Source organism: Anabrus simplex, chromosome 1 (assembly GCF_040414725.1).
Source record: "Anabrus simplex isolate iqAnaSimp1 chromosome 1, ASM4041472v1, whole genome shotgun sequence".
NCBI lineage: Eukaryota > Metazoa > Arthropoda > Insecta > Orthoptera > Tettigoniidae > Anabrus > Anabrus simplex.
In genome coordinates, this window is record NC_090265.1 from 1524874915 (window position 1) to 1524898934 (window position 24020).

Below are 24020 nucleotides of genomic sequence, written 5' to 3' on the forward strand. Positions count from 1 at the left end.
TCTAATAAAAACTAAAGTTGTTACAGACGTGAAAATTCGTATTTGGATCTCCTTTAAAAACAAAGAAAAACGCGTGTTGGGGGGAAACCATCTTGGGGGGCGGGAGTGTAAAGGAGTTGAATTCCTTTCATGTGGACACATAAATCAAACACTGAAGAAGTTAGAGTCGTGATAATTGGAATTTAGAAGATCCTTTACTATTAAAGAATCAAGTATTTTTTGCGGGAAAGTTCACTTGGTGGGGGGTGGGGGGGTAGCAGTTGGAAATGAAGTGAAAAAAGTGAATTATTTTTATGGGGATACATATATCTCAAAACTGAAGGTAATAGACGTGAACATTGGTGTTTGGAATCTCCTTTAAACTTAAAGAAACACGCCTTCTTTTAAAAATTTTTTTTTGGGGGGGGGGGTTGGCGGTAAATAAACTTAAGGGTGGTGGGGTGTAAAAGGAGGTGAGACCTATTGATTTTTCTGTTCTTAATGTACTTATAAGGATCCTCCGTTGCTCAGGCGGCAGCGCGCCGGCCTCTCACAGCTGGGTTCCGTGGTTCAAATCCTGGTCACTCCATGTGACATTCGTGCTGGTCAAAACGGAGGCGGGACAGGTTTTTCTCCGGATACTCCGGTTTTCCCTGTCATCATTCTTTCCAGCAACACATAATAGTAATATTATTATTATTATTATTATTATTAATAATAATAATAATAATAATAATAATAATAATAATAATAATAATAATAATAATAATAATAATAATAATAATAATGTTCCGGACCGTCGTCAAATGTGCTGACCACGCTGGAAACGGCTCCTGGACGGGTAATGACTAAGAATGCAGTCCAGCCGCGGGTTCAGTGCTGCCAAGGCACCCAATATGACACCACGCTGTATCTTCTGAAGGATTTTATCCATATTAAAAATGATTATAGGAAAAGATGGCAAAGATTTACGGACCCAACTGACCGGGAGGAATACCTGAGCCTAACCCGGGAAGTACGAAATCGATTGCTGGAAAGGAAGATTGAAAAATGGGAGGAAACGTGCCGTAATCTAATAGAAAACGAGTCAGATCGGGAATTTTGGTGGATTCTCGCAGAAAACGAGTCAGATCGCGAATTTCGGCGGATTATATATCTAAAACAATAAGCATTCAATTATAAATTTCAGTATAATACCGTAGCGAAGCACGGGTATCTTGCTAGTATAACATAATTGTAAAGGATACGCATTCTGGCATTGTTTGCAGTGGTAAGTACACGAATGAGTAGGCTAAGTACAGAAACTAACGGCTACTGTAGGTACACCTACCTGGATACTAGAGGCGTGCTTTCTGAAAACACTCCTCCTTACCTCTCCACCAGATTTCACTACCTTAGTTCACTATACCTGTTCAATACCCAGTAAGGCTGTATGCTAGAAATTCCTGTATATCGAACCGCAACCTACAAGATTTTGTTCACGATTACTGCCATGGGCTGGTGGAATGAACTTCCCAGTGACATCAGCGAAGCTAAATCTAAGTCAAAGTTTAAAATCCTCTGCCAGCATCATCTTATAAGCACTTCCAGTCTTTCCTGAGTGTGAATGGGATGCATGAATGAGAATAAATGTGGTTGTTTATTGTAACGTGGTGCAGTTTATACTTTATACTTTACTTACTTTGGTTTGTTTAGTTTATACTTTCGATTGTGAAGATTTAATATGTTTAAATGAGGTCATTTCTTTTTTATGCTGTTACTATATATTAAAATGTGAATTGTTGAAATTATTACATTGTAAAATTGTAAAAAATATATTGTAAATTAGTACTAATTTATATACGTAAAGTGGTTAAGTGTAAGAAAGGGCCAGGAAACCTCACTTCATCACAATAAAGTTGCTTTAATAATAATAATCTGATGTTCACGAATTAAGCTTTGGTACTATGTACACTAGGTAAACTAGGTAAAAATAGCTTTTCTTTCTTTATTTGTTTTTATAATACTAGAGGAACATTTGCAGAAACATAACGGGAGGTTTGTTCCGCTCTAATTCAATCAGTGCAACCTATAAGGGTATTAACTTCAAAGCCTGTCAAATTGGACGTTAAGATGGTAGATTCCTAGTGGCAGCAAAAATACAAGCAGTGACAAGGTGCATTTTATCAGTGGCTGACTCAACTAATGGATCCATCCAGGGTGATGATACATGTTGTAGGAGTGAAAAGGGTAGGAGGAATGAGTGGACAATTCAAGAGTGTTCCTAAATATGTTCCATGTCTTACGTGTTGGGTTACAACAGGCATTATTATACAAAAAACAGCAAAGTGTACATTTAGTGACTAGTGTTGAGGTTAAACAGGAAAATGCTTAATGTTAATGTGATGAGATGTTGTATCTTGAGACTTGGATAAGATAGATTTTGATGTAAATACGCTGACAAAGGGAGTTAAGACTCCCGAAACATGTACGTATAAATTATTCAAATACTAATAATATATTGACAGGGCGGACCAAACAATCACCCATTATATATTATTATTATTATTATTATTATTATTATTATTATTATTATTACTGTTTCTGGACTGAATGAAACAACATGTAGAATTATGATTTGTTTCAGTCCAAATTTGACATGGCGTGACATGCAACATCTAGTGGTACAGACTGCAATGAAAACAAATGATACAGGTTGGAGAACAAATAGCGCTGGCTTTCATTATCATCTTATTTATGGATTTGGCTCATTGAATGCTTTGAAGATGGTGACTGCAGCTCTAAATTGGAAAAATGTGCCAGAACAGAGAAACTTCACTCTTAAAGTGACAGGAGTACCAAGGTAATTACAAACAGCACATCATCAGTGCATGGACTTATTTTATACAATTCTCCATGCCATCCTATTCTGTGCTAAGAATCTTCATATCTAGCAACTAGTTCATTCTACATTTAATCTAATCTTTGTCATATTCATACCTTAGTCTTCTCTTACCATTCTTACTCCCCATGCTTCCCTCAAAGACCAACTGGACAAGTCATGGGTATCCCAAGACGTGTACTCTCAATCTTTCTCTTCTTCTGGTTAAATGTCTAATCATCCACCTCTCACCACCTTGATTCCACTTTATTTGTTATCCAATCTACCCATTTCACCTTCAGTGTTCTTCTTTAAAACCACATTTCAAAAGATTCTATTCTCTTTCTTTCTGTGATAATAATTATTGACCATATATCACTTCCATACAATGCCACACTCCACATAAAACATTTCTAATATGCATATCTATGTTTAAAGTGAGCAAATTTCCTTTCTTGAGGAAAGTGATGACAAATACATTTTAGGATTTTTGAAAAGTTATAAAAATACCTGTATAGAAAAGGCATTTGATGGAAATATTTTGTATACTACAGTAATATAACTATAGAAAACAATTTTCATTTGATATATGCACTAGCTACATTCAAATACAGTATAATCTCATGTTATATTTATTCTGCAACTTTCAGAAAATAATTCCTTTTTTTTTTTTCTGTACATGATGTAGTTTTAAATACAGGGTGTATTGCTTTACTGATTCTGTAAATCATGACATTTATCTCAAAATGATCAAAAATATTTTACATTTCTGTAAGATAAGGGCCAATTTTAGATATTCTACTGCTCAAATAACAATATTCATCTATTTTCTTTGAAACATTTTCTAATTCAATATTATCTCATCATTTGACTTCACTCGACTGCATTCTTCTACCTTTGTTTTAGATTTATTTACTTTCAACTTGTATCCATTCTCCTGTGTCCATAGCAGTGAGAAATTTCTCCAGATCTTTTGCACTCAGTTAAAATACAATGTCATGGCAAATCTCAGGATTTTGATTACTTCTCCTAGAACTGTGATTTTTTCCAAATTCCTCTTTGCTTTCCTTTACTGCCTTCTATCCCTTTGTCCCAATCGATATTCTCTTTTTACAGATATTGATGATAGTAACTTACCCATTGCCTTATTTTCTTATTCATTACTAAACCAACTCCTGCATTTCCCATACTTTATTTTGTGTTGATAATTCTGTTGTTGCGTGATCAGAAATCCTACTCCTCATGCCAACATATTTAAGTCATAACAAATACATCTAACTTTCGTCTATCTATTTCCTTTTCCATATTCTCTAACCTACCACAGTGATTCAAACTTCTAAATTCCATGCTTCAACTTGCAGAATGTCAGTATTCATCTTCTTGATGATATGAATGGAGGACTGTTTTATTTTCAGAATATTTTTGCATCGGAAAGCTATTATTATTCAATCATACAGAGAGAGCTGGATGTTCTTGGGAGTTATGGCTATAGTTTCCTGTTGCTTTCAGCCATGTAGCATTATCAACATAGCTAAGCCATGGTTAGACCATTTCAGTCAATCATCCAGACTACCACTCTTACAACTTCTGATTGGCTGCTATTTACTTTCAATGAACTGTTTATTAGTATGATCTCTTGACAGATACCCATCTATTAGACCTATGGTTGCACCCTATGGCTTGGCTACCTGCTTCACTGGGATACATAAGTCTTTCTATTACACCAAGGTCACATGGTTCACAGAGGAGATCATATTGGATACTAAGCAAATATTTTGGTAATTTGACAATTAAATATGAATTGATGAAGATGAAGAAACTATTTTATAGTGTTGCCACTTCCTGCACCACACATTTTCCTTTCATACTGATGAAAACAAAATGTTGGGTCTCGTTAACAACACATTTCAAACACTCAAAGTGAAACAATAACATAGCCACCACCACTTTCTACTACTGATACTATTACTATTCCTACCACCACCACCACCACCACCACCACCACCACTGGTGTAGTGCTAAATTTAGCAGTGGGGCAACTGTGTATACCAAGGGATGTGAAATAGCCCCCAGAATAGCGATAAGGGTCCCCTCCTCTGGAAACTTTTGACAATAAGAACAAAATGTTGAGTTATGAGGCCTTTAGCATGTGATTTCAATTACAAAATATTATGTGACATTAGTGTATTTTTATTATTATTGTTAATATAAAATTATTTGTATTATGTTCTTTTAAAGGTGATAACCCAAAAATTTATTTACAATTCATTCTCATCATCATCAAACAATTTAAATCACAAAATGTAAATATTATCTCGTTGTTACTTATGCTCATAGAATTATAAAATAATTGAATTGGTGTAAAAATACATTTATTTATCCGATTCAAGGTACTGTATATGGCTTTGCTGATTGATACAGAATAGCACACAACCAATTTTTCTATTTAAAAAGAACCATGAAAAGTTACTGAGAGAAATACATTGAATGAATCTACAAACACATGAAGACTAAATTAAGTTATACGGTATTTATTTAACTTCTTTATTACTTGTAAGAAATGAAGAGGGAGAATATATGCTAGATCTATGCATGAGAAACAACCTGATAGTGAGTAGCACTTGGTTCAAGAAAAGGGACTCCCATAAAATTACAAGATATAGCTGGGATGATAAAATAGGTACAGTAATAGATTATATTCTGATAGATCAAAATGTATGGAAAAATATCAATGATGTCTAGGTCATTCCAAGTGAAGACCTTGGTGGAGACCAATAGACTGTTGGTTGCAGTTATTGCAGAGAAAAGACCTCCCATAGTCTGTAACAAAAGAGTCCCAAAAATAAAAACTTGGCGACTAACTGAGCCAAGTGTAAAGCAAGAATTCAGGGAAGGTGTCTGCAGGTTGTTGCTAAGAGAACTGAAATTGGTAGATGAAGAACGGGATACTCTAAAGAAGGTTGAGGTTGGTGCAGCAGAAAAGGTATGTGCACGACAGAGTCAAATAAGGAAACCTAAAGAAACTGCCTGGTGGAATGATGATATTAAAAAGGATATCAATGACAGAAACTGTGCAAGAAGATCCTTATATCAAGCAAGAACACGGGGAGATCAACATGAAATAGAGGAGAAGCTGTCACTTTACAGAAAGAAAAAATTACAGGTCAAACAGTTGGTTGTAGCTGAAAAGCAGAAATGCAAGGAAGATCTGGCTACCAAAATAATGCAGGATGGAAATAAAAAAACTGTTATACAGTATTGTTAAGAATAGAAGAACTCAAAATGAATCTATCCAATTTGTAGAACTTCCTAATGGTGAGGTGACTAGGGGTAAATGAAATAGTAAATATTTAAGATAAACTTAAATATTATAACCAATACAATATATAATTTATTATATTTAGTACACGTTTCGTCCCCTAAGGGACATCATCAGCTATAATAAATTAACATTAATATATTAGAATACAAAATAGATATTATTAAAATTGGAAAGACACATTAAAAAATTTTGATGTATGGTATGACATTTAAATAAAATCTTAGCAAATTTTGTTAAAATTGTAAGTCATACGATCGATAAGAAACAGTTAAATTGTTCATTAAACTCTCGATAATATTCTTGAGAATAACAGTTTTGCTTTTATAAAATCTTAAATGTTCATTGTTGTGAATAAAACACTTGATGCAAAGTATTTCTTGGTAAGAGATTTGTTAGATCTTTGATATGCGTTCCTTAGATTATTATTATTATTATTATTATTATTATTATTATTTATTTTCCACTAATTGTAGTTACAATTTAGGGATGGTGAATGGAAAAAGGGCATAGCCCCCCAAAGTCAACTCGGGGCCATAGGGGTAAAGTTCTTTGTAGTACCGGTAATGAATATTATTTTATCTGAAATTAAAATAAAAGAACTAAGTGTAAGTAACGAGAAATGGAAAATGAAATGAATATAATGTAATTGTGTTATTTACTCCTTATTATTGGCCTCGATGTGCGGAGAAGGAGTCGCTTCTACTGAGGTAAGTGCGTATCTGATTCAAAACAAGTACTGGAAGTTTCTACGCTGAGCGAGGAATGTGGAAGGGAAGTGGGAGGGCGTGTCCTAGGGTGAACGACCTGAGTGTCAACAAGCGTGTGATGTGTTAAAGTCTGACGATTTTTCTTAATTCTTCATATAAGGTGTTATACTTCTCAGAAAGCTCATCAATATTGTTTGTTGGATTGTTCCTTTGGTCTAGATAAATCTAAATTTCTTCATATATGTTGAATAAATGGCCTTTATTTACAGTTTTCAGTATTTTAAGGTCATTGTCTATGTTTGTAAACATAAACTTAGATTTTATTTTAATTCCAAATAAAATATTATTCATTACTACAAAGAATTTTACCACTACGTCCCCCTTTTCAGGTTACTTATTATACTTGACAGCAACTGCTGATGGTTAAGTGAAGACAAATTTGGATTGTCAATTAATGGAAATGACAAAAGCTCCCTTCTTTGATTACGAAACTATGTTCATTTCTAAACATTGTTTTTCTGGTTTTTCTTTTAGATATTCTATAAATCTGATAGTTTTCTTTATTAATTCATCAGCATATACAGCTGTTGTGCTCCTGATTTGTAGACTCCCAGAGATTATTATAAATTCTTATAAGACATCATACATGATTGCAAGATCCAGTAAAAACTGTTTAGAAGAAAAATGCCTTATAAGACCTTGATACATAGCTCTCTCTCATCATGAAAATTTTGAAACGAAGAAGCAATGAACTGCAAAACTGCCAAACTGCAGACACTGTTGTAAAAGAAAGCATGGTCCACTGTGTACTTGGACCTCGTCTGATTTTGTTGATTTACTGGTTTAATAAAGCAGCACATTCAGTTAAGCCTAACTGATTTAAGGGAGAATTGCCTTATAAACTGTGCAGTTTGTCTATAAATATTTTGAAATGGTTAATACCACACCTTATCAACTACATCACTTTCTAATTCAAGCCGGTGATTCATACAGTGCCATACAATGACATTTGTATACTTATTTTTCAACTTAAGTGCTACTCCTGATATTTTTTCTAACATTACACTTGCACCATCACTACCAGATGCAACTAAATATGTTTTGAGGTAGTTGTCATCAAATCTATGTTTATCGAAGCAGTTTAACAAGCACTCAAATACAATATTGGATTCTTGATCCAAAAGTTCAATTAAGCCCAGAAACAAAAAATGGGGAGGAATGTCCTTATCAATCTCATATTTCAAATAAACTACAAATGTCAATTTGCTCCCTATGCTTGAGGATTCATCTATCAAAACTGAAACAGACACTTCTAAAACTTTTAAAACTATTCTGGCTTACATTTCTTTTGAGACATGGCTAATAATTTCAATGGCACTGTATCTGCAGTATAGTCCAGCACCTAGATCAACACCGTTTACTTTTGTGGTTCCAGAATCATCACTTTTCGTAGATCTAAATAATTCCATTGTTCATTTTTACCTGTTACACTCATTTTTTTTCTGCTGTCAAATGACCACTGGATTGTTTGTGCTTCAGTATTTTTTTCTCAGCAAAGTAGCTGAACTGATTTATCAGATACATATAAATTTACTTCATATAATTTCCATTCATTGGAAATTGAAACATGTTCCTTTCTATGTGCTCGTAACTGAGAAACTATACCATGTAATATACTGGCAATGGAAATGTCCGTTTTTTTAGTTTGCCAAATTTCATTAGTCCAAACTTTAGGCCATTGTGGACTACTAGATATGGGTAAGTCTAATGACATACTAGAACCATAAAAATTCTCATTTTCTCTGTTCCCTATTTATGATTTTACATTAAGTGATATACTGTCTGAAATAGATTTAAAATCAGTTTAGCTTGATGAAGAATGGGTGGTCTGTCCATCCATCCATTATTTTTGAGAGGATACTTACAAGTTAATGGGTCGATATGAGCTGATATTGGAGGGAAGCTTCATGATACCATCCACCACAATTATAAACAGTAAAGGTGACTGTAGACTACATTTAAAAGCTTCAAAACAGTTCAATAATTTGTAGACCATAGCTTTTGGCACTTCCTGCTGTCATTTCTTGATAGATAAGGTACTTTTGCATCCATCTCTTGACACAAGCCAGAGCGAAGTGTAGCTTTCACTGAAGTTCCATCCTCATCCATGGCTGTGACAATACGGAAACTGCTGGGGTATGGTTAGTGCTGAGTAATGACAATCAGAGCATAACCAGGGCGTCTGAGTGTTGTGAAAGTTGTTGGTCATAGGGTTAGTTGTGCTGCAAAAGCACTTACTGGCCCATGGCCCAATGAGGAATGTAATGGCAAATGTTCTCACTCCTCATCTTGACTAGTACACCTCATTTTGGCGCTACCATTTATTTTTGTGGTTTCCCTATAACAGCATATCCTTTGGTGGTGCTATTTGAGTATCCAACCTGCCTCTGGGCTGATGACCTAACAGACAGACAGCTTTTGGCATTGATATAGAGTAAGAAATTAATTTGTTTACATGTACATAAGAAATTTAATTTTATGTTATTGACTTTGTCAATACTCTGTTGTTTAACAGCAAGAAAATGATTTTATTCTGTTTTACCTTTCCCAGTTCAGTTGCCAGACACTGACTTGGACTGTAGAATTTCTCTCTTGTAATAACATTTTCTTCTACATACTATATTTCTACCAATATTGTTTCAGAAAAATAGAAGCATATAAATCCACAGTAGTGTTAACAACAGTTGACAGCTCAGTTTATATTAATTATTTGGAGCATGTGGTGGTGACTCTTACACTGAAACACAGAAAAAGAGGTTTGCTTGAAATGTTTATCATCTCTCCATCAGGTGAGTAGATAACTGTTCTCTACCTTCTTCTAATGAGCTTCAATGAAAATAATGAAATTGCTTTGTAGATTTTCATAGCGAAAACTGGTGCTGTGTCAGTGGTGCCTCAGGTTGGTGCGTTGTGTTCTGGGTTGGTGAGTGGCTGATGTTTTACCATCCTTATGGTAAGCTTTGTCAAGGCTGACTAATTTATGGAGGTGAAATGTATGTGTGTTTTTTGTACGTTGGACTGCACAACGAAAGTGCTTTCATCTGGGGGAACATGAGGCTATTCTTGTGTTGCTAGTTGTATTTGTAAGGCAAGTTATTTGGGAGTTTTAAAATTTCTGTGGCTTCTTTCAATTTTCTTTGGTAGAAGTGGTGGTTTGAGACTAGACGCTTGGTTTCATTAAACAGGATGGAGTGTTTGCAGTGTGGTGTGTATTCAATTTTGGTTGATTTTGAAAGCTGCTTAAGATGTGTATAACTAATTCTCATATATTCTGCTTGCCTCCTTTCTTTGAGAAGGTCAATATTACAAAAAAGACAAAGGAAATTGCCTTGGATTTCTCCAGTTGTAGCCAACCTCTTCATGGGGCACTTCAAACAGACTGCACTTTCATTAGCCCCTGGCAAAATTTAAGTGTTGGCTTAGGTATGTGAGCAAGACTTTCATAGAGTGGCCACATGACCTAGAAGGACTCCACGAGTATGGAAGATAATATGAACTTTTCACACATGCTGGAAGAAAATAGAACTATCCACTTTTCGAACATCATAGTAATGCAGAAGATGGATTGGACATTAAACCGTACTGTCTACATGAAACCCACACATACCAATTCGTACCTACACACACATGCACAGTAACACTCACACCACCACCCAGTGCAGAAGAAATCTATAATACTAAGTGAATGGCTATGCAGTTTGGGTCATGTAGATGTCAGCTTGCATTCAGGAGATAGTGGGTTCAAACCTCACTGTCGGCAGCCCTGAAGGTGGGTTTCCCATTTTCACATCAGGCTAGGGTTACCAACTGAAAATTTCCAAATGCAGGACATTGCTTAGCAAAAAGAAGGACATTTATGAAAAATGCCTGACAATTTCAATTGATAACAAAATTATACATATATTACACACAACTTTTTACAAAAGGAAATACCTTACTTAATGATCAGTCCTTGCTGCAGTTCATTTCTTGAAGCTGTATTTTTCAACAGAACCTACTTTTGAAAGAAGACGCGAGTTTTTTTCTTGAAGTACATATTTATAAAATTCTTCGCACGATACATCTTTGAAACTGAACTTCACAAGTAACATTCCTTTCACTGATTCTACCAACAAACGGTTCCTTTCCTTTGTCCATTGAGCATTTATGAATGAAAACACATGTTCAGTGGAGGCATTGGTGCCTGGTATGGCAAAAAAAAAAAACTGGCCAATGTTCAAAAGTTCAGAAAATACCTCAATGTTCTGGCACTTATTAAAAAAAACCAGACCATTGTTGGTCTAGTGTTGTATCTTTATCCAAAGTTGAAGTTTTAGAATAAGCCCTTACGTTGCAGAACTGGTCGAATAATTTTGAATCATCTATTTCTACACCTTTTGACTGTAAGTACTGAATACATGGTACAATATCGTCAAAGCTGAGGTCTTTAATGTTTTGAAGTTTCAACCATTTGAAACACTTGAATTCCTCTATAGGATGCATCCATTTATCCAAGTACTCAGTGCAAGTTTCATAGAAACAAGATACATTCTCCATAAACACTTTGCATTCTTTATCCAAACCATCTTCTGAAAATGTATTTAACATCTGTCTGACTTTAAGGGGAATGAATTGACCTTCAAGTCTACCTTTCAATGAAGATTGGACAGATTCTAATAGTTCAAGCACTTCTACAACTGAATTATGTTCTTTCTCAAGTGACAAAATTTTATAGTGAAAAATGTGCATGGTTGAGGAAAGAAAAGATAGAGCTCTGAAAAGCCATTTTCAAGGAAGTTTCTAGTTTATGAAGGCACTGACTTCCTACCCTGAGAAAGAAAGTAGGATTTCAGAGCTGGGAACAATTGCAGAATTCTTTCAACTGCTGGATACAATGTTAACCACCTAGTCTTAGAATGATTTAAAAGCTGCAGGTAATTTACATCAACAAATTCACGAAAGTCTTTCAGTTCCTGAGTGCACACTGCATATATATGAAAGAAGTTGAAAATTTTCATCACCACAGACTCAATATCAACAGGAAGAGCATCAGCTCCATGCTGCAAACAGTTATGTAGAATGTGAGCAGGACATCCAACACCTACTATGTTTTCATTCAAGTCTTTTTTGAGAGCAGAGAATGCATTCTGCCCTTCCCTGTGTGCAAGGCCTCCAAAATTAACATTGGCATTGTCTTCAGAAAATGCAATGCATCTAGAAGTAATTTTATGCTTTTTGAGAGTATCTGAAATATAGGAGGAAATACATTCAGAACTTTCATTTGGGCATGCTTGTAAATCGAGAACTTTTATCTGAATGCCATTATTTTTTTAATCAAAGAATTGGATGACAATTGGAAACAACTTTAGAGCACCATGATTGCTTGCATCTGTTCCTAGGCCAAAAAATGGAACTTTATTGTTAAGAGTTTCAATTATAATATCTGTCAAGTGAGGAGCAATAACATTATTTATTATGGCTTCTGTTTTAGTTCTTGCACAGGTCAGTTTCTGTGCTACTTCAGAACCTAAGAACATACTCTTATTCAATTTAGCTGTGCAGTCCATTGATTTGTACCACTGGTGATGGAAAACTGTATGAAATGACATTGTAGCTTCTGCGGCTTGAACTTTTGTATCATCTGGTGAATATTTGGGAGTGACAAATGATAACATTGAACATGATATTGACCTAGTTCTCACCGTCTTTTTTGTGTTTTTCACTGTTAACGTGTCTTTCCAAGTCGCCAACACCTTTGTATCCAACATTAACATAACTATCACACACTGCACATTTCGCTTCACTTTCACTGCGTCCGTGAGTAAAGCAAGGATACTTATGTTTTAGTTTATCCGGAAATTACACTGTCTTTTTTTTTAGATTCACTTCTTTCAGGTTGCAAAGATGACATACCGGTACATAATAGGATGCAATGAGATTAATATTTCACTCCATTCGCTGCATACTCGCACTATAATTTACGGCGACAACCAGATAACCAAACACGATAGCTGCAAATCATATGGCAAGCACATGTAAACTGTAGCTCTCGACACTTCCGGTTTCTCTCAACACAAATGTGGAAATGAAGTGCGTTGATTGGTTGATCGATGCCTGGACTTCGAGTTCAATACATCGAATATTAGTATTACTTATTTTCACCCTTGGAAGTAGCGCCCTGAGCACATGGAGTTGATGTACGACACAATAACATGCTGTCTTCAGCCTAAAACCTAAGTGAGCAATCTTGTAACGAAAAATGCCGGACAGTGTCGATAAATTAGAAATGCCAGCCGGACATAACCGAAATGATTGAAAAGCGGGACATGTCTGGCAAAAGCCAGACGGTTGGTAACCCTACATCAGGTAAATGTTGGGGTTGTACCGTAATTAAGAGCATGGTCACTTCCTTTCTAATCCTAGCCCTTTTCTATTTCATAGTCACCATAAGATCTATCTGTGTCAGTGCTATGTAAAGCAAATGGTAAAGATCTATAATAGCCACCCTGAATAACAGAGTAAAGAAGTTGGGTGACACACTGGAGGCTGTAAAAATGAGAATAATTGAACGAACTGAATGTCACCATCTGAAGAAATGGCTACTTCCTGAGCAAAATAGAGTGAACCATCACACCCAAGCTAGAACACAATGACCGAGCAAGTGGCTGTGTGATTTGGGTCACGTAGTTATTAGCTTGCATTTGGAAGATAGTGGGTTCGAACTTCACTGTTGGCAGCCCTGAATATGGTTTTCCATAGTTTCTCATTTTCATACCAGGCCTGAATTAAGTCTATGGTCACTTCCTTTCCATTACTATCCCTTTCCTACCCCATCATCACCATAAGACCTATATGTGTCAGTGTGATGTAAAGCAGTTGTAAAAAAAATAAAAAATGGAAGACCATACACACTCAGTGGAAAACAGGAAACACAGTGCCTATCTACATATATAAAAGAAGACATCAAAGGTAAGATATCGTATCCAAGTTACTAGGAAAACAAGAAATACACACTACATTCCAACTCTGGACCAAATCAATGGAATCTCATTCATCTGGTAAACGATGACCTGTAGCTCTGACAGGGAGGAATATGTAGAATAATGTGTGGCTCTGGATGTGTCTACATCAAAGAACTGGGCCGCAAGGCAGGAATAACATATGAGATAAACACTGCTCCAGCAGCTTTCAAAATCAACCAGAGTAGAACCTCATTAATCCGGACCCCATTAGTCCGGACTTTGCTTAATCCGGACAGCCATTTAATAATAATACATGAATGTAATTACAGTATAAAGATGAGTTACGAACGCAATGTTGTAAACTACTCAGGGGGAGATCGCTGAAAGTGTGATCGCTGCAGAAATCTCTGAAATGGATGAATATGACCCTACACCAAAATTAAATTAAAGACCATTGTCATTAAATAAGTTGAAGATAACAACAATGAAAACATGTGCATTTTATGAACATTTGAGTCATCTGAATGGTATTAAAGAAATTAATGTCAAAGGAAGATAGCAAAAGATCAGCAGCTTCTTCAAACTAGTAAGTATGTCAAGTGCAGTCGGTGAAGGTGTGCCTTGATTGTCATGTTCTAATTCTGTATTGCACTAGTTATTCTGTATTTTGTAAGGCCTAATACTGTATTGCATTATATCTTGTATGGTATAAATAACCTTTTGTATTTCTTCAATTTAAAATACTGTACTGTAAACATTCTTTTTACTGAATAGTGTGTTTAAATACATGCCTTGGCTCATTTCATAAGTTACCGGTATTTTGTTTAATCCAGATTTTCATTAATTCAGACAACCTAGAGTCTCAATTAGTCTGGATTAATGAGGTTCTACTGTACAGAGAATTCATCCTTTTTGATGACACCAATCTTCTAGCCTCTATCCATCACTTACAACATTAAAATTCAGGAAAATCGTAGAAATTCAGAAACATCCAAATAACTTCAGCAGAGATGTAGGCTTATAGCTATCCAATATCTGGAAACTAGTCTGACAGCTAGTCTTTTGAAGACAATTATCAATGCAAGAATAGCCTCGCACTACCAGAGATGACAGCACTTCCATTGTGCAATCCTATCTCCAAGACTCTTTCCTTTACTTTACACTAATCAATCAGTCAGCCTTGACAAAGCCTACTGTAAGGATGGTGAAATATCAGCCACTCTCCAACCCAGGATGAGGCACAACAGCCTTAAAGCAATATAAAATCATGTACTACACTCTTCAAAGACATTCTTACCAAATTCAGAATATGCAATTCTATGAATGGGCATATCTGCTGTCATATTTTAAGAATAAGAAAGAACTGTCTCACAAAATATTCTGTTGTTTTTTTGTGTGTGTTTCCTTATAAATGGACATTTTTTCAGATGGCTTCAAACCTGGGATTTAAATGCAAGATGATTTTATGATTATTATTATTATTAAGCATATGGAATTTACATAATTGACAAGTATATACAATATTATACAAAAGAAAAACCTGCAAAGAATGCATGGTACTGAGTAGGGAACAATTACACATGGATATCTAAATTATTTATCCACTGCACTAGGGATACTGAGACATCAGCAAAGTCTTTCCGGTCTCCAGCGTAAGCACGCAGAGGGCATTCGTCCATTATATGATGCATGGTCTGGACCAGTGCACCACAATCACATGCTGGAGAGTCCCTAAGCCGCACTGGTGAAGGGAGAATGCAGATCTTCCACAATTAGTGCGAAACCTGTTTAGTGATGACCACGGTCTTCTTGGCAAACTGAAACCAGCTGGGGTGTGGTTTGGATTAAAGAGGCTTGGCCACTCCGGAGCTGTACGAAACCATTGTTCTTTCCATTCCTCTTTTAAGTTGAAACCAGCATCCATTAGATTCTTAGCTGTTTTCATTGGTGGCTTACGGGATTTCAGCCTTTGTCTCCAGAGATCTGCAACATCCCTGTGGATGGGCAGAGTTGGATTTGACATGATCTTATCATATTCTTGAACAAGGGCTCTTGAACGTTGCAGGCTTGGTGGAGCAATGTAAGACAGGACTGGCAGCCAGTGCGTTGCAGTAGGCTTCAGAGTACCAGAGATCATACGCATGGTGGTGTTAAGTTGTACATCGACTTTCTTCACGCGGCAACTGTTAAGCCAGATTTTATGATATGACAATTGTATCCTGGTTCTAACATTCAGCTCATATACTAAGAATTGATTACATTGTAAAGAGACCCTTTGGTGCAAATTTAGGCTGTTTATAATTTTCTGAAGAGAAAAAAGAGTGAATTATCCTATCAAATAGAGCAAACATAATTTGAAATTGGTTGAAATATTCTCATTTTCCACTAATTACCATAAAAGGAAGTTTGATAGTGAACCTCTAAACACGTATGCTCCATAGTTCATTTCACAGTCTTTTGTATGTATATACTATATTATTGTTCAGTTTTACTTTAAAACATTGCTAGATTTTCTGCTTATTTTTGTACTTCAACAGAGGGTTTAAAACATTTGCATGACATTAATATGAGACTGTGTCTGTTTTAAAGCAGACAAGAACAAGGAGAGAAATAATGAAACAACAATGATTTTAAAACAAGCTTTAATGAGTCAGAAAAGTACCAGTATTATACAGACTGTTCCACATAGAATGCATTTAAAGTAACACTTCATATGGTAATATAATTTATTTTATGTAATTATGCTACTGAGAATTAACAAAAAATAGATCACTTGAAATTTTAACCAATTCAAAATTTGTGAAATACATTTCCTCCAACACACAACCCAGAAATCTGGGAAGTGTAGGCTGAAAAGAATCCTAGTTATATATAGTATTACAGGTACATAAATCAATCATTTGTGGACACTGTATATTCAAGGAAATCTATATTCCACAAGAGAATTGAGAATAGGTAAAGAAAGGTAGATGTAGGGTCTTATTTTATATTGTGTAGCAGGACCACTCAAACCATGACAAGCTGCCATGTTGAAACTCAGCCGCTAACCAGTAAAATGCCTACTCTATCTGTGTGCTACTAAGCGGCAAATAATAGCCATAGAATTCTATTTCTGGTGAAACTAAGGGACTGAAAGCTACTCTGGCATTAAACAAGAAGCTCAAAGTGATGTGTCTCAGTTCTCTAACATGTTTGGCACCTTCTAAACAGATTTGTAGACACACAGTGAATTTCAGCTTGTAAGATACGTGATTTGACTTGACGAATGTTCTCATCTAGTTCTTATTTTGTGTGTGAATTGTTGTCATCAGTTTTCCTTTCAACATCTCCTGAGTAATAATAATATGCATTCAAAATGAGGGATTTAGCAGGTCAGATAATTACACGATCCCCAAGAATGTCCCTTGTTATTGCCAGTCTAATTAACAGTGTGTGATGTCGTTATTACTTTTTAAGCAAACTGTACTGAAAGCACCCATACAGAAACAACAGTGCCTAACTAAATATATTACCATTGGAGTGATGGCAATATTACTAAATTCTAGCCGAAGTTGATAAGATGACTTCATTTATCAGTCTCGCGCATTAATGCATTACATATGACATCACCCCGCTCGGCTGCTGGCCTAAGGCTGCAGATAACTCTGCTACCACAACAGCAAATCGTGAGATCACCATTCGACTAGCATTGCACCTGCCTTGTGCAACTTTAAGATAAAGACTTATTTCACCTTTTATTCTAACACTGGTGGTCTGTCACAGTAATAGCTGCGAATAAAGACTAAAAATGAAACTGATGATACAGGAAGCATGAGAATCCAAACCCCATGGTACTTAATGCCCTTGAAAGGGCCCTGGCCTGTCCAGTGACCGCTGCTCAGCCTGAAAGCCTACAGTTTACGAGGGGTCATGTGGTCAGCACGACACATCATCTCGGCCATTATTCTGGCCTTTAGAGACAGGGGCTGCGATCTCACCATCAGATAGCTTCTCAATTCTAATCACGTAGGCTGAGTAGACCTTGAACCAGCCCTCAGGTTGAGAGAAAATCCCTGACCTGGCCGGGAATTGAACCCGGGGCCTCCAGGCGAGAGGCAGGCATGCTACTCGTACACCACGGGGCCAGCACAAGCATGAGAATAGTAACAGAAAATATATTGAACTCTGAAGACTATTTATTTGCCTTTAAACTTTCACTTCCATTGGGACTGTACATATGGAATGTAATTTATAGAATTTTTACAATGAATTCTGTTGGCAAGACTTGAATCTATCACATACAGTTGGCCATATAATGTCAATATCAATCAATCAATACTGATCTGCATTTAGGGCAGTCGCCCAGGTGGCAGATTCCCTATCTGTTGCTTTCCTAGCCTTTTCCTAAATGATTTCAAAGAAATTGGACATTTGTTGAACGTCTCCCTTGGTAATTTATTCCAATCCCTAACTCCCCTTCCTATAAATGAATATTTGCCCCAGTTTGTCCTCTTGAATTCCAACTTTATCTTCATATTGTGATATTTCCTACTTTTATAAACGCCATTCAAACTTATTCGTCTACTAATGTCATTCCACGCCAACTCTTCGCTGACAGCTCGCATCATACCACTTATAATACCAATATAAATGGTCCGTTACTGGACATTATAAATTTTCCAGCTAGCTCATTCCTGGTTGCCAGCGTTTCACCCTCGTGTGCTAGGGTGGGCTCGTCAGTTGGTACCTAGCACACCTACCAATACGCTGGCTAGTGCATACTGTGGAGGCCACTGCGTAGGCTAACTGGAGCCACCGGCAGTGCCAATGCACTAAGAGACTTTGTCTCATCACTAAAAATTGATGCCTGCTTGGCCATCAGATGATATAGATGTTGATTCCCATAGGGAATCTGAAATATTTGTCCTGAATGAGCAAATTTATAATACCAATATAAATGGTCCGTTACTGGACATTATAAATTTTCCAGCTAGCTCATTCCTGGCTGCCAGCGTTTCGCCCTCGTGTACTAGGGTGGACTCGTCAGTTGGTACCTAGCACACCTACCAATACGCTGGCTAGTGCATACCGTGGAGGCCACTGCGTAGGCTAACTGGAGCCACCGGCAGTGCCAATGCACTAAGAGACTTTGTCTCATCACTAAAAATTGATGCCTGCTTGGCCATCAGATGATATAGATGTTGATTCCCATAGGGAATCTGAAATATTTGTCCTGAATGAGCAAATTTATAATACCAATATAAATGGTCCGTTACTGGACATTATAAATTTTCCAGCTAGCTCATTCCTGGTTGCCAGTGTTTCGCCCTCGTGTGCTAGGGTGGGCTCGTCAGTTGGTACCTAGCACACCTACCAATACGCTGGCTAGTGCATACCGTGGAGGCCACTGCGTAGGCTAACTGGAGCTACCGGCAGTGCCAATGCACTAAGAGACTTTGTCTCATCACTAAAAATTGATGCCTGCTTGGCCATCAGATGATATAGATGTTGATTCCCATAGGGAATCTGAAATATTTGTCCTGAATGAGCAAATTTATAATACCAATATAAATGGTCCGTTACTGGACATTATAAATTTTCCAGCTAGCTCATTCCTGGTTGCCAGCGTTTCGCCCTCGTGTGCTAGGGTGGGCTCGTCAGTTGGTACCTAGCACACCTACCAATACGCTGGCTAGTGCATACCGTGGAGGCCACTGCGTAGGCTAACTGGAGCCACCGGCAGTGCCAATGCACTAAGAGACTTTGTCTCATCACTAAAAATTGATGCCCGCTTGGCCATCAGATGATATAGATGTTGATTCCCATAGGGAATCTGAAATATTTGTCCTGAATGAGCAAATTTATAATACCAATATAAATGGTCCGTTACTGGACATTATAAATTTTCCAGCTAGCTCATTCCTGGTTGCCAGCGTTTCGTCCTCGTGTGCTAGGGTGGGCTCGTCAGTTGGTACCTAGCACACCTACCAATACGCTGGCTAGTGCATACCGTGGAGGCCACTGCGTAGGCTAACTGGAGCCACCGGCAGTGCCAATGCACTAAGAGACTTTGTCTCATCACTAAAAATAATGTCCAGTAACGGACCATTTATATTGGTATTATAAATTTGCTCATTCAGGACAAATATTTCAGATTCCCTATGGGAATCAACATCTATATCATCTGATGGCCAAGCAGGCATCGATTTTTAGTGATGAGACAAAGTCTCTTAGTGCATTGGCACTGCCGGTGGCTCCAGTTAGCCTACGCAGTGGCCTCCACGGTATGCACTAGCCAGCGTATTGGTAGGTGTGCTAGGTACCAACTGACGAGCCCACCCTAGCACACGAGGGCGAAACGCTGGCAACCAGGAATGAGCTAGCTGGAAAATTGATAATGTCCAGTAACGGACCATTTATATTGGTATTATAAATTTGCTCATTCAGGACAAATATTTCAGATTCCCTATGGGAATCAACATGTATATCATCTGATGGCCAGGCAGGCATCAATTTTTAGTGATGAGACAAAGTCTCTTAGTGCATTGGCACTGCCGGTGGCTCCAGTTAGCCTACGCAGTGGCCTCCACGGTATGCACTAGCCAGCGTATTGGTAGGTGTGCTAGGTACCAACTGACGAGCCCACCCTAGCACACGAGGGCGAAACGCTGGCAACCAGGAATGAGCTAGCTGGAAAATTTATAATGTCCAGTAATGGACCATTTATATTGGTATTATAAATTTGCTCATTCAGGACAAATATTTCAGATTCCCTATGGGAATCAACATCTATATCATCTGATGGCCAAGCAGGCATCAATTTTTAGTGATGAGACAAAGTCTCTTAGTGCATTGGCACTGCCGGTGGCTCCAGTTAGCCTACGCAGTGGCCTCCACGGTATGCACTAGCCAGTGTATTGGTAGGTGTGCTAGGTACCAACTGACGAGCCCACCCTAGCACACGAGGGCGAAATGCTGGCAACCAGGAATGAGCTAGCTGGAAAATTTATAATGTCCAGTAACGGACCATTTATATTGGTATTATAAATTTGCTCATTCAGGACAAATATTTCAGATTCCCTATGGGAATCAACATCTATATCATCTGATGGCCAAGCAGGCATCAATTTTTAGTGATGAGACAAAGTCTCTTAGTGCATTGGCACTGCCGGTGGCTCCAGTTAGCCTACGCAGTGGCTTCCACGGTATGCACTAGCCAGCGTATTGGTAGGTGTGCTAGGTACCAACTGATGAGCCCACCCTAGCACACGAGGGCGAAACGCTGGCAACCAGGAATGAGCTAGCTGGAAAATTTATAATGTCCAGTAACGGACCATTTATATTGGTATTATAAATTTGCTCATTCAGGACAAATATTTCAGATTCCCTATGGGAATCAACATCTATATCAACATACCACTTAGTCGAGCAGCTCTTCTTCTTTCTCTCAATTCTTCCCAACCCAAACATTGCAACATTTTTGTAACGCTACTCTTTTGTCGGAAATCACCCAGAACAAATCGAGCTGCTTTTCTTTGGATTTTTTCCAGTTCTTGAATCAGGTAATCCTGGTGAGGGTCCCATACACTGGAACCATACTCTAGTTGGGGTCTTACCGGAGACTTATATGCCCTCTCCTTTACATCCTTACTACAACCCCTCATAACCATGTGCAGAGATCTGTACCCTTTATTTACAATCCCATTTATGTGATTACCCCAATGAAGATCTTCCCTTATATTAACACCTAGATACTTACAATGATCCGCAAAAGGAACTTTCACCCCATCAACGCAGTAATTAAAACTGAGAGGACTTTTCCTATTTGTGAGACTCACAACCTGACTTTTAACCCCGTTAATCATCGTACCATTGCCTGCTGTCCATCTCACAACATTTTCGAGGTCACGCTGCAGTTGCTCACAATCTTGTAACTTATTTATCACTCTATAGAGAATAACATCATCTGCAAAAAGCCTTACCTCTGATTCCACTCCTTTACTCATATCATTTATATATATAAGAAAACATAAAGGTCCGATAACACTGCCTTGAGGAATTCCCCTCTTAATTATTACAGGGTCAGATAAAGCTTCACCTACCCTAATTCTCTGAGATCTATTTTCTAGAAATATAGCAACCCATTCAGTCACTCTTTTGTCTAGTCCAATTGCACTCATTTTTGCCAGTAGTCTCCCATGATCCACCCTATCAAATGCTTTAGACAGGTCAATCGCGATACAGTCCATTTGACCTCCAGAATCCAAGATATCTGCTATATCTTGCTGGAATCCTACAAGTTGAGCTTCAGTGGAATAACCTTTCTTAAAACCGAATTGCCTTCTATCGAACCAATTATTAATTTCGCAAACATGTCTAATATAACCAGAAAGAATGACTTCCCAAAGCTTACATACAATGCATGTCAAACTTACTGGCCTGTAATTTTCAGCTTTATGTCTATCACCCCTTCCTTTATACACAGGGGCTACAATAGCAACTCTCCATTCATCTGGTATAGCTCCTCCGACCAAACAATAATCAAATAAGTACTTCAGATATGGTACTATATCCCAACCCATTGTCTTTAGTATATCCCCAGAAATCTGATCAATTCCAGCCGCTTTTCTAGTTTTCAACTTTTGTATCTTATTGTAAATGTCATTGTTATCATATGTAAATTTTATTACTTCTTTGGCCTTAGTCTCCTCCTCTATCTCAACATTTTCCTTGTAACCAACAATCTTTACATACTGCTGACTGAATACTTCTGCCTTTTGAAGATCCTCACAAACAGACTCCCCTTGTTCATTAATTATTCCTGGAATGTCCTTCTTGGAACCTGTTTCTGCCTTAAAATACCTATACATACCCTTCCATTTTTCACTAAAATTCGTATGACTACCAATTATGCTTGCCATCATGTTATCCTTAGCTGCCTTCTTTGCTAGATTCAATTTTCTAGTAAGTTCCTTCAATTTCTCCTTACTTCCACAGCCATTTCTAACTCTATTTCTTTCCAGTCTGCACCTCCTTCTTAGTCTCTTTATTTCTCTATTATAATAAGGTGGGTCTTTACCATTCCTTACCACCCTTAATGGTACAAACCTGTTTTCGCATTCCTCAACAATTTCTTTAAACCCATCCCAGAGCCTGTTTACATTTTTATTTACCGTTTTCCACCGATCATAATTACTTTTTAGAAACTGCCTCATGCCTGCTTTATCAGCCATATGGTACTGCCTAACAGTCCTACTTTTAAGACCTTCCTTTCTATCACATTTATTTTTAACTACCACGAAAACAGCTTCATGATCACTAATACCATCTATTACTTCAGTTTCCCTATAGAGCTCATCTGGTTTTATCAGCACGACATCCAGGATATTTTTCCCTCTGGTTGGTTCCATCACTTTCTGAATCAGCTGTCCTTCCCATATTAACTTGTTTGCCATTTGTTGCTCATGCTTCCTGTCGTTCGCATTTCGTTCCCAATTGACATCTGGCAAATTCAGATCTCCCGCTACAATCACATTTCTTTTGCATGTTGTTTCCCACATAGCTGACTATCCTATCAAATAATTCCGAATCCACGTCAGTGCTACCCTTTCCCGATCTGTACACTCCAAATATATCAAGTTGCCTATTATCTTTATAAATGAGCCTTACACCTAGAATTTCATGTGTCTCATCTTTAACTTTTTCGTAGCTTACAAATTCTTCTTTCACCAGAATGAACACTCCCCCTCCCACCCTTCCTATCCTATCTCTACGATACACACTCCAGTGCCGTGAGAAAATTTCTGCATCCATTATATCATTTCTCAGCCATGATTCAACTCCTATTACAATATCTGGTAAATATATATCTATTAAATTACTTAATTCTATTCCTTTCCTTACAATACTTCTACAGTTCAACACTAACAATTTTATGTCATCCCTACTTGATTTCCAGTTCCCTGTTCCCTTATCACCGCTCCCTAGGCCATCCCGTTTCCCTGAATGTACCTCCCTATTACCCTTCCAAACAAATTTCCTAACTTATACGTACCACTGCGGTTTAAATGAAGGCCATCTGAGTGCAGATCCCTATCTCCTACCCACCCATTAGGATCTAGAAATTTCACTCCCAGTTTCCCACAAACCCACTCCATAGTCTCATTTAAATC

General features: G+C 37.4%; 1 protein-coding gene across 2 annotated transcripts in view; it reads left to right on the top strand.

The window, feature by feature from the left end:
• Positions 1-24020, top strand: part of LOC136880077 (furin-like protease 1) — a 174979-nt gene that overhangs the window by 146911 nt on the left and 4048 nt on the right. For both annotated transcript variants that reach the window (XM_068229113.1, XM_068229114.1), the window contains 2 exons: positions 2606-2821; positions 9572-9717. In XM_068229113.1, the coding sequence (XP_068085214.1) occupies positions 2606-2821; positions 9572-9717 (362 nt within the window). The remainder of the gene's footprint in view (positions 1-2605; positions 2822-9571; positions 9718-24020) is intronic.